The sequence below is a fragment of the Lissotriton helveticus genome, chromosome 3_1, assembly GCF_964261635.1.
Source record: "Lissotriton helveticus chromosome 3_1, aLisHel1.1, whole genome shotgun sequence".
Classification (NCBI taxonomy): Eukaryota; Metazoa; Chordata; class Amphibia; order Caudata; family Salamandridae; genus Lissotriton; species Lissotriton helveticus.
Window position 1 is genome coordinate 767,005,066 of NC_136061.1, and position 16,591 is coordinate 767,021,656.

General features: G+C 40.5%; 1 protein-coding gene across 1 annotated transcript in view; it reads left to right on the forward strand.

Annotated features, from left to right (window-relative positions):
* Nucleotides 1-16,591, forward strand: part of TMEM9B (TMEM9 domain family member B) — a 231,768-nt gene that overhangs the window by 63,623 nt on the left and 151,554 nt on the right. Inside the window, exon 2 of the mRNA XM_078680984.1 lies at nucleotides 8,151-8,242. Coding sequence (XP_078537110.1) covers nucleotides 8,151-8,242 — 92 coding nt within the window. The remainder of the gene's footprint in view (nucleotides 1-8,150; nucleotides 8,243-16,591) is intronic.

A 16,591-nucleotide genomic window follows, 5' to 3' on the forward strand; every position in this document is an offset into this window, starting at 1 on the left:
TTGTACTGCTTTGTTCGCCATAAATTGCCAGGGTATGCTCAGACGTGAGTCCCTTGCTCACTTGGCCACTGGATTCAAGCAAGCCTGGCTGAAGACGGCTGTAATGCCAGAAACCGGTCCTAGGAAGCTTGAATCCGGTCCAGGGAAGGCATGGCTTGGCAGTTCAGGCTGGACTGTTCCCATGAGGCACAAGGTCAGACTGATTTGCATATGGTGATGTCTGAACTGGGGTGGCAGAGTAGGCTAAAGAACGGTGATGGATTAAATCCAGATCTGTTGACTGGGTGTGAGTGTTTGATTGGTTCAGATGCTCCGTCCATCACCACCCCCTTTTGTACCACATAATTCAATTCAACATATTTTCCCTCAACACCACACTGTTCCATGCCACACTATTCCACTTCACACCCATCCATTCAACACCACATAATTCAACACCAATCCACATTATTCCAATCCACAGCACAATTCCACTACACACCACATATATTAAGTTTAGAACACAGAATTCAACATCATATCACAAAATTCAACAGCACACCAGATATTTAAACTCCACTACATACCAATCCACAAAACAAAATGCCATTCCACACAATTCCCATACAGCTCAAAACACCAAATTATTATTCACATAATACAATTGCACACCATGCCACATAATTCCACCTGCACAAAGCAACGCCACACAACTGTGCCTCAGACTACTGTCGCATATCAAACTGCAAGACCACGTCTCACCTGCCTTGAAAGCCCTGCATTGGTTACCAGTTGCCAGAAGATCCATGTTCAAGCTGCTTTGTATCGCCCACAAAGCGATACATGGAATGGGGCCGCTTCAATAAAACCACCATACACATTCAACAAAGGAAGCTCCGCTCTAGAGTGGCACCTCGCCTCAATATCCCAGGATTCAAGACAAAAAACATGGGTGGCACATCCTTCTCTGTTCAAGCAGCCAAACTATGTAACTCTTTACCACCCCCCCTCAACATAAGATCCACGGTCAACCACCTTATCTTCAGAAAACTACTCAAGAATCGGCCCTTTCCCACATAAGCACCATATGCAAACAGAAATATACAGCATATCCCTCTGTATATAAGCATTTATTTGTACTATAGATGTGTACCTATCTCTGTGTATTGCTTTATATAAACATGTAGAATAATTATTTAAGTACAACAACACTTGAAAACCAGATTTTATCTAATGAATCTTTAATCTACATGTACTTGCATCCTTTATGCATCTATATACCTTCCATGTACTTGGATCTATATATTTATTACTTTTCACCTAAAAAAGCATATTCAATGCATTACCCTATTCCTCATCCTATACCTCTATCACTATCTTGAATATACATACACTTACCTCCTTTATGCATCTTTATACTTTCCATGTACTTATGGGTCTATATATACTTATTTATTTCTTCTAATTCAGCACATCCAATGCACTACCTTATTTCTCACCCTATACCTCTCTTAATATATCTTCTACCCCAACTTTCTGACTCATCTCAAACTTCTTTCTACTACTCTTTCCAATGCAGTACCCTAATTCTCACCCTATGCCTTTTATTAATATATCCTTTACATCCACTCTCATTTATCCCAAACCCCATACCACTAGTATGATCCTTCTCAACCCCTCCTTGCATCATCTGACACCTCTTTTACTATACCGATACCCAAAAGAAGCCTTTTTAAACTCTTCCCTCTGACTCTTCCCCTCCACATCCCTTTTACTCATCCCAAGCCTCCTACTGATATGACCTCCAAAACAAACAAATAAAGTCTAAATCCTACACCCTTCTATACCTCCACTATCCTTTTCAATCAAAATAACAGACTAACATGTCCACTTCTCGAATGTCATATATCACTATACTAATTCGCCACTAATCCTTTAGGGGTTCTGGATTAGCCTGCTACTCCCCCAAAAAAGTGCTTCAACACCCCATCAGGGGTAACAAGCGCAATATAGATGCAAAGCTTTTCCCCTCTTCTATCCCTCTCCTACCCTTCTCAATCCAAATAACTGAATTACATATCCACCACTCAAATTACTTTCATATTTCATTACACTAATTCACCAGTAATCCTTTATGGGTTTCCGGAGTAGCGTGCTACTTGCCAAAAAAGCGATTCAACACCCTAGCAGGGGTAACCAGCGCTATATAAATACAAACCTTTTTTCCTCTTCTATCCTTCTGAATCCAAATAACTGACTAACCTATCTACTATTCAACCCTTTATGGGTTCCGGAGTAGTGTGCTACTTGCTGAAAAATCGCTTTGTTGCCTCGTAAGCTCTATATAAATGCGATTAGAATACAATTTATAAACATAATTAAACTTGCTATGTGTATTACTGTGCTTGACAGCTATACTCCTCCGTCCTTTCAAAATAGAATCATGTCCGTCTCAGCGTTGACGTGCGCTTCAACCTTCCGCATCAATATTTTTAGATTACACTGGTTACATAAAAAACACCTCTCTGCTTATCTTAGAGACCGTCTCTGTGGCGAAATATATATCTTTCAAACGTGCCTTTTGTTGAAACTGTCCAGCGCTCCATTCTCTCGAAACTTGTCCGGCATTTCCTTGATAACCTCCCACAAACAATGCTCTATGCCACCTAGGAAATATGAATGTTTTTATACATGTCAGACCTAAAGAACTTCTCACCTACTACCAGTCTACTAGGAAATGCATAGCCAGACTAGATGCCTAATGGAACTGCATGCGAAAACATACCTTTTAAACGTTTCTGACTTTAAGTGAACTGTATGTTTTTACACAATTAACATATTCATTTGTTCAGCAAAGCACATAGCTTGTAACATGATATATTAGATCAGTACGACAGATATATTTTGAAATCAATGTTGGAAACTATATCGATTTTACAATTGTCTGGTGAATTTGTTTTTTGTTTAGGGGCATTCATACAAAAGTAAACATTTTATTTGCTGTCAGTTGTGTGGAATTCATGTAGCCCCTTCACTGCTAGATCTCTCCCCCTCTGCCCACCCCATGCTAAACCTTTTTGTTTTGCTATTTGGGTGTAGTTAGCGCTTAAGCCCCTGTAACTTTTTGTCCACATAAGGTATCCATGCTAAATTTACGTCCTTTTCTTCCAACATCCTGAAGATTCTAAAGGTACTCAGGGTTTGTGAATTCACCTGGAGGGGACCGAGAAATTTGTCAAAATATAGCAACATTTTATTTTTGGGTGGAAGAATGGGGAAAAAGTGCTGCAGAAGAAAGCTTCTGTTTTTTCCCCCTAAAAATGGTATCAATCAAAGGTGTGCGGTGCTAAAATCACCATCGAACCATCTTTCAGAAACAGAAATTTGACACAGTGTTGGCATTTTACTGAGACATAGCTTATTTTTCCAATTTTTTGTGCCTTCAACCTCCTTCCAGTTAGTAGTAGAAATGTGTGTGAAACCAATAATGGAGCCTGGAAAGCTGTACATGTCTGAAAAGGAGACAAAATTCTTAATTCAGCAAGGGGTCCTTCGTGTAGATCGTTCAAGGTTTTCCTATAGAAACTAAATGTTGAAATAAACAAATATTAAAATTGAGTTGTAAAAAATAGCCATTTGTGCCTACGTTTTCACCTGTGACTTCTAAGTATGGCAGATTTTTTAAAGTAATATACCGTTACGTCCACTGGACCCTTCTGGTGGCGCGATATATAGGACGTGTAGATTCTCCAAGAACACAAAGTATCCAGAGCCAATAACTGAGATGCACCTTGCAATGTTTTTTCATTGTGTAACCGGTATCCAGCAATTCATTTAGTAAAATATAAAGAGTAAAAAATAGGTATCAAGGAAACCTATGTATTTCTGAAATGGGAACAAAATATGGAGTCTAGAAGTGGTGGTTATTTGCACATCTCCGAATATATAGGTACCCATGCTAGATCGCATTTTTCAAAATGACTTCTTTTATACACATTGTCTTACATTTGGAAGGCAGAAATGCATAGTAAGTCAATTGGTAATACTACTTTTATGTGTTCCGCTAAGTCTCCCAATAAAATGGTACCTCACTTGTGTGGGTATGCCCAGTGCCTGTGCAAGGTAACAGCCCGAATACAACGTGGACACATCACAACTTTACAATGAAAGCTGACGCTTTTTTCAAAATGTGCTTAGCTGTGGATTTTGGACCGTAGCTCAGCCAGACCCATAGGGAAACCTAGCAGACCTGTACATTTAAAAACTAGACACACAGGTGGAATCCAGAATAGGGTGACTTGTGTGGCTCTTACCTGGTTCAGTTATCGAGAATCCCTTACAAACTTCAAACTAGGTTAAAAAACAATCTACTTTTCATCACATTTCCCATGATGGGAAGTTCTGAAATCTGCAGGTATCCACCCACCCAGCATTCCCTCAAGTCTTTCTATAAAAAATGGTACCTCACTTGTGTGGGTAGGCCTAGTGCCCCTGACAGGAAACGGCCCAAAATGCAGCTTGGACACATCACATTTTTCCAGTGAAAACTGACCCTTTTTGCACAATGTGCTTAACTGTGTATTTGGGACCCTAGCTCAGCCCGCACCTAGGGAAACCTAGCAAACCTGTACATTTTTTAAAACTAGACACCCAGGGGAATCCAGGATGTAATGCCTCTCCTTGCATCCACAAGTCTTACTATCATTGTATCGGGTCCCTCTGATGAGAGAGAACATTCCTGTGCTCTGTGAGCCTACTCCTGGGCGGTAGTGTTCACAAGGGTCTGTTTCATCTTCACATGTCCTCTGCAACAGCAACAAGTGGTCCAGTGGAAATCATAAGTGTGGCAGAAGGGGACATTTTTGTTTTGTTTTTAGATGGAAGATCAAGTTGGAAGATCTCAGTCGTGGGGTCTACTATGATTTTTTTTTTTTTTTTGGGGTGTGTTTGTTTGTTGTTGCAGAAATTCAGTGCACCACTCCCTGGTCAGTTTAGTAAGGTTGAAAATTCAAGGTTTGTAGAATGGAGGATCGAAAGATTTATTATCCCATAGCTCCAGAAATAAATCACCCTCTGTTCACCATGGCAGCTCTTCCGTCTATTGTCAGTATAAACACTCTTACACCTGAAGCCATACAAACTACTTTATGATGTTGAGATGCAGCTGGTGTTTTCTCATAAAAGACATTAATCACTTGTCACTTGCTGTCTTTGCCACCAACAGCTCCTTCTCTGAACGAACAATCCCAAATCGAGCAAAATAAGTCCTGCTTTAAATTGGTTTTAATGTAATCTTTGTTGCATAAACTATTACTACCCGATTTAAAATATTACTCACTGGTGTAATCTGTAACCAAAGAATGTAACAATATGGTATCAGTTGCTCAGGCTCTACCCTCTTCCAAGTCAGGAACTCTAGTCGGCTTTCTAAAACCAGCTAAACCCCCAACCGACCCGCTTCATTTAGGCTGATCAGATTATTAAATAGTTAACTATAAGATCTTGGCAAAAACTGTGTCAAATCGGTTGAGTCCTTTTTCGTGCATCGTGAGTCATTCTGATTAAAGTCAGTTTGCCTCAATTGGAAATCTTGGCAACAGTACTGTAACGCATTATTATAAGCAGACCTGTTTTCGCACTTAAATAACTTCAGCCTTAATTACATTACTTGATGTGTAGAAAGCATTTGATCTTCTCACAATTTTTGAAAAAGATGTGAATCTCCACTTAGCTCACATTATTAATTAGGTCACTAAATGCGGGGTATTTTGCCGTGGTTTTGCTGGATTCTGAGATAGCAAGAGCTATTGAAGTCACACACAGCACCTGTCAAAGTTGCCCTGTTCCCTCAATATTATTCTCAGTCTTTATAGAACCTCGGGCCATCACCTTTAGAGGTGAGCCACAGGTTGCTTCTCCAATCTTTGGGATTGCAAAACTAAAATTGTATGCAGACAATGCAGTACTATACCGAAAGACTAATTGATTGAATGTAGACCTGCTTTAAAGCTTAGCCACATTTTACTTACGTGGGAGGCTACAAAGTGAATGCTGATAAAACAGAAGTTTTACTATCTTGATGTCCTATCCCCAACGTTTCAAGTGATCAAATCATTGTACCCAAAGAGATATCGTGGTTGTTGGGTCACAGAACGTATAGCAGCTATACAAGCTTAATTATCTCCCATTGATCAAAGAAATTGGCAACTCCATAGAGAGAGGAAAATACCTTCAGTTTTCAATAGGCATAATTTCATTCTCTAAGATGTCAACATTGCCCTCTTAAGTTTTCTGATTTTAAAGAAACCAGGTCATTTTCAGCCTAAATTATTTAGGAAAATGGAGCTGTTATGTTATGTTAATTATGTTTTTATAGCGCACTGATGCCCCAGCAAAGGGGCGTCCAGGCGCTCAGACAGGTACTATAACATAACATGCAGAATAAAAAAGAACAGCTATTCAGAAGCAGAAAACAGGAACATTTTAATAGTACGCCTGAAGATAGACAAATCATTCAAAGCTCGGATGTGCACTGGAAGCGAGTTCCATAGTCCCGCGGCAAGCACCCGAAAAGAGCGACCACCCATTCTGCTGAGTTTAAACCGAGGGCAAATCGCCAGATGCAGAGCCTCTGATCTTAAGGATCTCAGAGGTATGTATGGAGTGAGTAGATTAACAAGAGCCGGCGGTGAGGAAAGTTTCAAGATTTTAAAAGCCAGACAGAGTGCTTTAAACTTAATCCTCTGTCTGACCGGCAGCCAATGGAGAGCAAAAATAGTGCCGGAGACAGAGCAATGTCTGGGAAGACCAACAATGGCCCGCGCCGCGGCATTTTGCACCCTCTGGAGTCTGGATACCTCAGCCTGGTTGACCCCTAACATCAGCGCACTTCCATAGTCCAGCCGAGATAGTATTGAGGCTTGGACTACGAGCTGCCGAGTAGGAGGGTCAAAGTATTTAAGAACCGGCCTTATGCCTCGCAATATACCGTAACATGTGGCTGCAACCTTCTTCGTATGCCCAGTGAAGGTGAGCGCAGGATCCAGCCAGATCCCTAAGTTTTTCACTTCTGTTGCCGGTATAGGAGTGACGCCCAGTTCTGGAGGCCACCACTGATCTCCCCATAGCTCAGCATGTTTTCCTAGACTGCAGCTCTTGTTTCCCCTCCATTATCACCTCATTAATAAATGTTTGGACCAAGGTAGAATATGTATTCGAGACGTTGTTTTGCAAAAGCAAGTTACAGTTTAGTACATAATGAGGCTAGATGTCACCTTGGACCACTCCTGGTATGCCTTCTTATACTTTTGAATAGCAAGTTCCTTAAGAACTCTCTCTTTAGAATTAATCAGTCCATCAGAAATGTCTTGGAAATTCTTTTGCAGGAAAAACAGCTTAAGGATGTTGAAAAATGGCATCATTTTTTGTTTCAAAATAATATGTGAGATGGCTGACTCGGGATTCATACTTACCACTGCAATGTGGTCAATCTCCACATTGAACATCTCTTGTTTACAAAGAGCACAACTCATACGGATGCAGTTTTATGCAAGATAGGTATTGTACTACACTGCAGTGTATCTTCAGCACCTCAATTTACAGATCTCTGACAACGGTTCCAGATACCAAAATTAATCGGGGGAACTTGGTATTGTTTGTTCTGGGCAACCCTTACTTGAAACGTTTTTTGGGGGAAAACTTTAGTTTAATAAATTCATTATAAAATATCAGTTAAACCAGTGGTACTCCCATTGGCCGCCAGCAACCCAGCTGACCTTTCCCCCCAGCCCTGCGAACGTCTGGGACCCCTCATAAACTGAGAAAGAAAACTCAGTTGTTGGGTTTTGGTTCTATAGTCCAGCGTATTTTATGAGCCCCTGCTCAAAAAGGATGAAGGGGATGTTGGGAGGGGATGTGTTGGGGACGTCGCCTTCTGAATACGATTAGCAATGTAAAGTAACAATGGTTTATGACCACTGCGAATTAATTGTATGATGTCATCACAGTGAAGGATAAGTATGAAAGCAAGAGATTGCAAGGAATAATCATGTGCATTGTATCAAATTCTCGGTCTGTTCCTGCTTTAAAAAATAAATATTGTGTTTCACGTTACCATACGAGATGGGGTGCGCTAGAAATCACATAACACTGAGTCAATGTTTCCATTGCAGAACTCTGAAGATGTTCGGTGTAAATGCATTTGTCCACCGTATAAAGAAAATATCGGAGAAGTATTCCTCCTAAATGTTTCTCAGAAGGATTGGTGAGTTCCGTGCCCAGTTGGACATTGAGTTATGTTTTTACTGCATCTTCTGTTACATTTGTTTTCTTATTTATATACAAATGATGACATTGACCTAATTCCAAGAGGGATACAAATCCTCATATTTAAAGCATTTTGAAGATCCTGGTGAGATTAGACTGGACAACAGTCAGCTTTTAATGCTGTTTTAGAGTGTTAACCAGTCAAAAGAAATGACATTGTCAGCATACATTTCTGTTGTACATTGATGCTCTTGGAATTAGTATTTCTGCATTGCAGGATCCCTCACTGAAGTTATAAACGAAGAATATTCTACCTCTGCGTAGGGGCCCTGGATCACTTCTATTATATACAAGTAGTTTCATATATGTATATCAATCTTTCGTTGGAGGTAGGCACCTCGTTGATAAATAGTCTGGTGGCACCTCCTCTAGTATATAGACCATGGGTCTCCAACCTTTTCTGTAATAAGAGCTACTTGCTTCCAGTGAAAACCATCACAATCTAGTGTTACTATAAGTGTTACAAAATGACCATAATAGACAAGATTACATCAGTGGCCACCATATACAGAGTTACCGGCAGTGATCTCACACAGGAATGGTTGCTAGTAAATATTTAAAAAAAAGTCGTCAATGTGGAATGCCTGTACATGGGCAATACGTAACAGCCATAGGTGGAATGCCTCTGACATCAAGATAACAATATTAGTAATATGTCTCCCCAAAGCTGCCTCATTTCTCACTCAAATATTAGCTCTAAATATATTTTGGAAATTCAACCATTTTTCACCAAACATCAGCTTATGAGTTTTGGAAATACACACTTTTACATCTCAACTATATGCTCAAACATTTTGTACACATGTATTAATGGAATCCAACAAAAGCTTCTGATTTAGAAGGCTAGGCTGCACACAGGAGCAGGGGCAGCCGCCACGGTTCGCGGGAGGGGGGTGCCGCAGGGGGGATAAGTGCTTGTGGGAGGCTTAAGAAAAGAAAACTTACCTTGCTGCCAGGTCCCGCATCTTCTCTCCCGCTACCTGTATCCGACTCCAGGTCAGAACAGGATGCAGGCAGCCAGGCTCCCACCCCTAAGCCAATCACAATGCTCCAGAGGAGCATTGTGATTGGTCTGAACGCCGTGTCGGGGTGGGCATATTCTCTATGCAAGCTGCAATGCAGACTGTACGGAGAACAGGGGAGTGCTCATAACTGTTTTGGACGGTACGAGAGGGCTGACCAAACAGTCATTGCGCACAGGAGTGTCTACCACTCCTCCCCTGCAGCTCCGCCCCGCCCCGCATACACTGCCGCAGCAGGAGGGAAAAATAAAATGATAATAACACTGTTTCGTTTATTTTTTCCTTTCTTTGCTCCTTCTGGCAGTGGGGCGATGCTCCTCCCCCTTAGCAGAGGAGTCACCACTGGTCAGAATTGCTACTTATAGGGAGCTGGGGGACCTATCGGGAGCTTTTTCTAAGAGGGAAAATATCCCATTATAAACAATTTGAAGACCACGCTAATGCACCTAGGTGAAGGCATGAGTGACATTATCTTAAACAACTTTTTACCATCCCTTTGTGATAGAGAAAAATGCAGTGAAAGATTGTTTGTCAGGTCATAGAGTGGAATAGCTAAAAAAAAAATCACTTTATCCTTGAGAAACCAGAAGCTTATCTGTCCCAGTATGCACTGTACTGGAAGTTTATTTCACATTCTTTTCTTTTTTTTCATGCTCATGCTGAGAGGATCCCAGAACACTTTGGGGTTTAAACACATATTTTTTGTCACAAAATGTCTTCAAATATGTTTTTTTCTATTGAACTCGACATCTGCAGGGGTTCTCTGCCTATAGTAGTACCACTTCTTATTTGATGGGAATTTTTCACTGAACATGCCATCTCTTGTTCGTGAAATGCCCTTTATGTGGAAGGAAAACAGCAGCATCATACCCTCAGGCAGTCTGTGTAATGTGTTACCACCAGCACATTCAGTAAAAGACTGCAAGTTCTGTCAGAAAATATTAATGCGGGCCCTCAAAGATAGAGAAGGAATCAGGCTTGGAGGGAAATGGAAGACCTCAGGGCAGAGGTAGCGAGGAAGAAACAGAAAAAACAAAGCAGAGAAGGGGCACAAATCTTCTGAAAAGGTTCCCGCTTGTTAAAAAGACTCCCTAGATTTGAAAAGTGGAGGCAAAGAAAACATAATCGACACCATGCCAGACATTCTCACCACTCCCTATAATACTGGTCGAATTCGAAACAATCGGCAACAATATGTTCCCTTTCAAGAAGTTTGACTGCACCGTTGGCATCGACACCTCAGGTACCGAGTCATGTGGTGCCATCTGAAGCTATAACCTCTTCTTAGTTATGACATCATGCCACTCGATGCCACAACAATGTTTGACATTGAAGCATCCCTGCTCATCGATGTCAAGATCAAGAATGACGTTGAGATCTATATCAAGAAAGTCATTGTTGAGGAAAATCGATGTTGAGACTGTCCCTGCCCAGAAGATTGGCATCAAGAGCTGGGGTTTGGGGCATCTCTAATCTGATTTCCCTGCAAACAGTAGAAAATCTCTTTCTTCTTGGTGTTCCACGTGGTACGTCCTCTTTCGTTTGCCATGTTGAGTTGGGTCTTTCATATATTATGGATCTTATTAAACTCGAGCCCTTACTCCTTGGGCACAGGATTTGGTCTAGTGAACAGACCCAATTAAATCGTGATATCCTGTACGATTGTATGTAGATGGAGCATTGAAAATTCCTTGGCTTAAGTACATATTCCAGTTTGCCAAAGACCTTGGTCATCCTGAGTATTATTTAAAACCGAACTCAATGACCCAAATGTCAAGGAAATCCATGAAGAAAGATTGTTTGGATATATTGGGAGTTGTGAGATTAGCGGTTGAAGCCCCAAAACCCACAGTCATCTACCATCAGCTAAGGCTTACAACTTTCGATATGGAACCCTACTTAAAATTTGTCTCTAAAGACCATGACAGAATGTTGTTAATGAGATTCCGATTAGGAATAGTCCACAGAATTTTGACAATCCCGCTTTTGAATGACTGGTCAAGAGAACTCCCTCGGTGCATGTGCGATTTGACATCAGAACAGTCTACCATTCACTTATTCTTTTTTTGTAAATTTTTTAATGAATTAAGGAAATTCTGGATACTTCCTATTTTAAGCTCCTTCGGCCTAAGACAATGTCATCCAGCGCTCATTCGATTGCAATATTTAGAGAATGAACTTGTGGCTTGGAGGGTTTTTAGCTTCTTGAAGAAAGCTGTGAGGCTGAGGAAAAGTATGTGCTTTGATCCTTGATGGGCTTTTCCCCTTTTAAACCTGTTATGTATAAAAAAAATTAAAATGTAGTTTTATAATTCTCTTGAGATCGGTATTTTTATATATCGTGATTTGTCTTTTGTCTAGATTCCGATGCTTGCTTTTATGATTATATGTATATGATCGAATAAAGCTTGATTTGACTTGACATAAAGAGTGTCTTCTGCATCTATTTTTTTCATTTATTCTCGTGAGGCTATTCCCATGGAGTAAACGGATCGGTTACCAGCACCAAGGTTCTCAATCCCATTAGAGGACCCTGTTCAAGAGCTATTGGGATCTTAAACATTACCACCAAAGCCTCTACCACCAAGGCAAGCATTGTCTCCCTTTCCTTTGAGGCCTCCTCATCCTGCCACATTGGTAGCAAGAGCAACATCCATGTTTCCTGGTCTGTTTAGACTGCAAGCAGTAACACTGGCTCTTCAAGTATCACCTCTACGTAGTCCAGTACTCTCCTACAATTGTAAGCTCATAATCTACAGTTGCTTATACCTATTAGACTCCAACATCCCCAGCAGCCTCTCCTGTTAGCAATTCCCTTGTTGATGATGTACTTACTTTCCAAGATGTCTTGATAAGAGGGGCAACAAAACTGAACACCCAAATGGAAACCCTACAAACCATGGTATCTGTCATCATGGAGACACTGCTGCCCAGAACTTCTCCAAGACCTAATCGACCTCTGGTTCCAGGCTTTAGAGAATTAGTTGGTGAGAAATTTCAAACACCAACAATATTAAAATCTGCTACAACTAGGGTCATCAAGAGATTCAAGCCAGGAGAACAAGATTCCAAACTTGATTCAGTCATAGTGTCGGCAGTCAGAAAAAGACATTCTTCGTTACTGGCGACATCATTCCCTCCAGAACAGGTGAGTAAAAGAATAGGTGCAGTGGGCAGAAAGATATGTGGGTCAGCTGCTTTAGTTTTTAAAACATCAATTGTTTTTGCTTTACAGGGCAGGTATATATAACACAGTATTACGGGAATCAGTCTAGTCCTTTGCAAATGGCCGCTGAAGGAAAGAAAATGACTTCTTGGAAAGCATACAAGAAGGATAAATAGTATCTAACCAATCAATAAGTGCTGCAATAGACTCCGCAGATTCGGTTTTTTAATACTGTAGACAGAGGGTTCAATTTCCTCACTGGCCCTCTTACTCCCAATCCCAAGATCAGTGTGGCACAGCAACACTCTCAACACCATTGTAGAAATGGTAAAGGAAGAGGGCAACAGCAACAACAACAGCAGAGGTAATATTCCAAGCTGCGTTCACTGACAAGACAGTGACTAATTCACTCCTTCTAGCCTGTTACCCACTTTAGTGGGAACTAGTGTCACAAGCCATCTGACAAAGTGGAAAACCATTATCACAGATAGATGGATACTTCAGTTCATCCAATCCAGCTATGCTCTTCAATTTAAAAAATCCTCTTCGTCAATCCTTCCAAAACAAGCACTAAAATACCAGCAACATCTGTTACTTCACAAAGTACAATCTCTCCTTCAAAAACCTGCAATAGAAGATGTCCCTCCATCTCAATGAGAAAAGGCTTCCATTCCAGATACTTTTGGTTACCCAAGAAAGTTCTAAAGCAATAATTAATACCTATTTTGGATCTAAGGCAAGCTAACAATTGGATCGAAAAATTGAGTTTTAAAATGCTGGAACTACATCAAATGTATTTACAAATGAGGAAGGGAGAATGTATGCATTCTGTGGATCTACAAGACGAGTAGTTCCACCTTCTTATAACACTGAACACACAGAATGTTCCTCAGATCTATAGTCGATAAGACCCATTATCTATACAAAGTTGTTAGATTTGGGCTGAAATGAGCTCCAAGGACTTTTTCCAAGTGCATACCAGTAATTGATACCCACCTCCAAAGTAAAAGATTCTACAGGTTTCCCCTACTTGGAAAACTGATTGATCAAGGCTCAGACTGCATACCAGACAGTCGGATTTCAGTGCAACAACCAATTTGTTACAACGCCTAGGGTTGCACATAAATTTGGAAAAATCAACAACTTTTCCAGTACAGATAATTAATTAGGGAAAACTCTACATATGCAAAAGGGAGAAGTGTTTCCTTTGTAGGAGAGAGTATCTACTATTTTACCCAGATGCCGCCAGTTACTAATCATACCCTTTCCAACAGCTCGTCAGATCTCTTCCCTATTTGGGTCCATGGCTTCATGCATTTATCTAATTCCCAATGTATGACTCCACATGAGGCCTTTACAGCAATGCCTAAAGGATCAGTGGTCGCAATGGAAAGACAACTGGTAGGACAATCTAACTCTCTCTGTAGGCAGAACTATCTCTGAAATGGTGGTGTTGCAAAAAGAGTTACCATACCAAACAGTCACCATGGATGCCTCTCTGACAGGTTGGGGAGCTCACTTTCTGGATCTAATAATTCAGGGTCTGTGTAAAGTAAAACCTCTTTATCACCTAAATGTCCTAGGAATGAAAGGAGTCCATCTAGCACCCTGAGCATTCTTTCTATCACTGAAGAAAAACTGAATCTTGGTGCAAACGACAATACCACAACAATGCACTGCCTCAGCAAACAAGACGGTACCAGATCCAGAATTCTATCACTCGAATCCCAAATCAATTTAGCATTGGTTACTAGCGGCAAGGTTGTCCGTTCTAGCATTTCACCTAGCAGAGATGTTAAATTGTCAGGTCAACCTTCTAAGTAGATGTTTCCAAGAAAATCATGAATGGGAGTTTGAAGAAGTCGTCTTATTGGATATCTTTCATGCCTGGGGCTTTGTATAAATAGGCCTCAATACAACCGAAGCAAAGGCAAAATGCTCTAATTACTCCTGCAGAGCATGGGGGGAGACCCAAGATCTCTGGACACTGCCCCTTTGATTAGTTATCAGCAGAATTTCTCAGTGCTTTTCCTCCAATCCCACTAATACCAACTGTATTGATCAAGCTGCGTCACTCCAAAGCTGCATTGATCTTAAAGCCAAACTCCACAAGTAGTCGCCGTGCAATTGGAACTTGCTACCCAGAATGCAAAGACAGATTCTATATCCCAACGTACACTTATTAAATTTGGGAGCATGGCTCCTGAGGTCATACAATATGACCTTTAAATTTGCCGACTGCTTGTATGAACATTCCTAAGGAAGCCAACGGACCATCCACTAGAGCTTCATACACTTTCAATTGGATACAGTTTGTTATATGGTGCAAAGGATATGAGCCCATTTGTTCTCCTTAAGTGGTTGTCGTACCTTATTTCATCTTGCTAAGTCAAAATCACAGCATGCCTCCATCAACGTTCATCTGGCTGCCATTCCATCACACAGAAAAGGATCAAAATCAAAGATCTTTCTTTACCATTCCGGTATTCAAAGCCTTCCTAGAAGGACTGAAGAAAACGTATCCTCCCCGAAGACAACCATCTCCCATTTGGATATAGATTCTTGTATTTATAAAAATATATGGTTCCTCCGTTTGAGCCATTATTTCTGCAAGAAGAGTCTGGAATCCAAGCTATGTTGGTAGTTGAGCCTACATTGTTTTCCATATGAATAGAGTAGTTCTAAGAAAGTATCCTGCTTTTTTACTCAAGGTCATATTGGAATTTTGTATAAATCAAGTTATTTCATTATCAGTATTTTTTTAATAATCCTACTCCTCCAGCAGAAAGATTATTGCATACATTCTATATTAAACGATTTCTCACGTTTTACTTCAAAAGAACAAAATCTTTTCTTAAAACAAATCCATTGTTAGTAAATTATTGTAATTAAATTTATATAGCGCTTACTACCCTGATGAGGTGTTGAAGCACTTTTCGTCAAGTAGCACGCTATTCAGAAACCCAAAGGATTAGAGGTGGATTAGTATAGGGAAATTGAATTTGTTAGTTTGAGCAGTAGACGTGAGTCTGTTAGTTTGATTTAATAGGATAAAGGAGGGATAGAGGAGAGAATGCTGCCCTACAGGAAATTGCACTGCAGGTTTTAAGCAACACAGGTTGTTTCTCCCAGGGCTAGGGAGGGAGGAGAATGAACTATTGTTGATTCCAGTTACCGCTAAAAATGCAAGCCATATATGGGATGTGCATATACAGATTGTTACTGCTACTCCTAACAACAGAGCTGTTATTATGAACCACCTTTGGAGGAATCTGCCAGTTCTCTCCTGCCAATTTCGACTCCTTTTTTCAACAGACTGCTTCTGATTACTTTGTCGATGTTGAAGACTTTTCTTTTGACTCTTCGCACGCTTCACTACACTGTGTACCTGATATTTGGCTAAAACGCATGTTTCTTATCCCTCCGTGGCTTTATTTTTGGAGTGCCATCTAATTACTTTTCCAGTTTCTTTGGATTGGATTTGTGGTGGTTTTCTCCCTGCTGATAAATGGACGCTATCTCCCAAAGCGTTCTACTGCAGAGCTGGTAGCCGAGGTGTTGAAACCTCATTCTTCTTCACATAAAGTGCCAAGAGACCTGTCTCTTGTGAACATTTCTGCTTTTCCAGTGCTTGATGAATTGTAAGAGTTTAGGTCCTTTTAAAATGTTTGGTCCTATAGAGGCTCTGCGGAGTCCTTATATCCTTAATGTTGCTATGGGTGACCTGAACACCACTGACTTTAGGTCTGATGATTAGGATGTTTAACAGTTACCTCAATACTCTTAGAGCTTGAATAGTATAATGTATTTGAAAGTGATGATTTATATCTTAACTCTGCTAATGATGCAGAGATGTTTGTTATCATCACTATGCATTTACAGTTTTCAATTGTACACAATGGGAACAGTGCCCAACTCCTTCAGTGGGTAGCTCCAAAACATACATGGACACATTTGCATATTATTCTGGTCACAATTCCTATGACTCAGTTTCCTTTTATTTTGAACTTACCCCTCATAAGCAAAGTAAAATACGCTGACCCACACAAATTTGACTTATTTGGATTTATTAATTTCCCAACTGGCCCTAAAAGGCCAT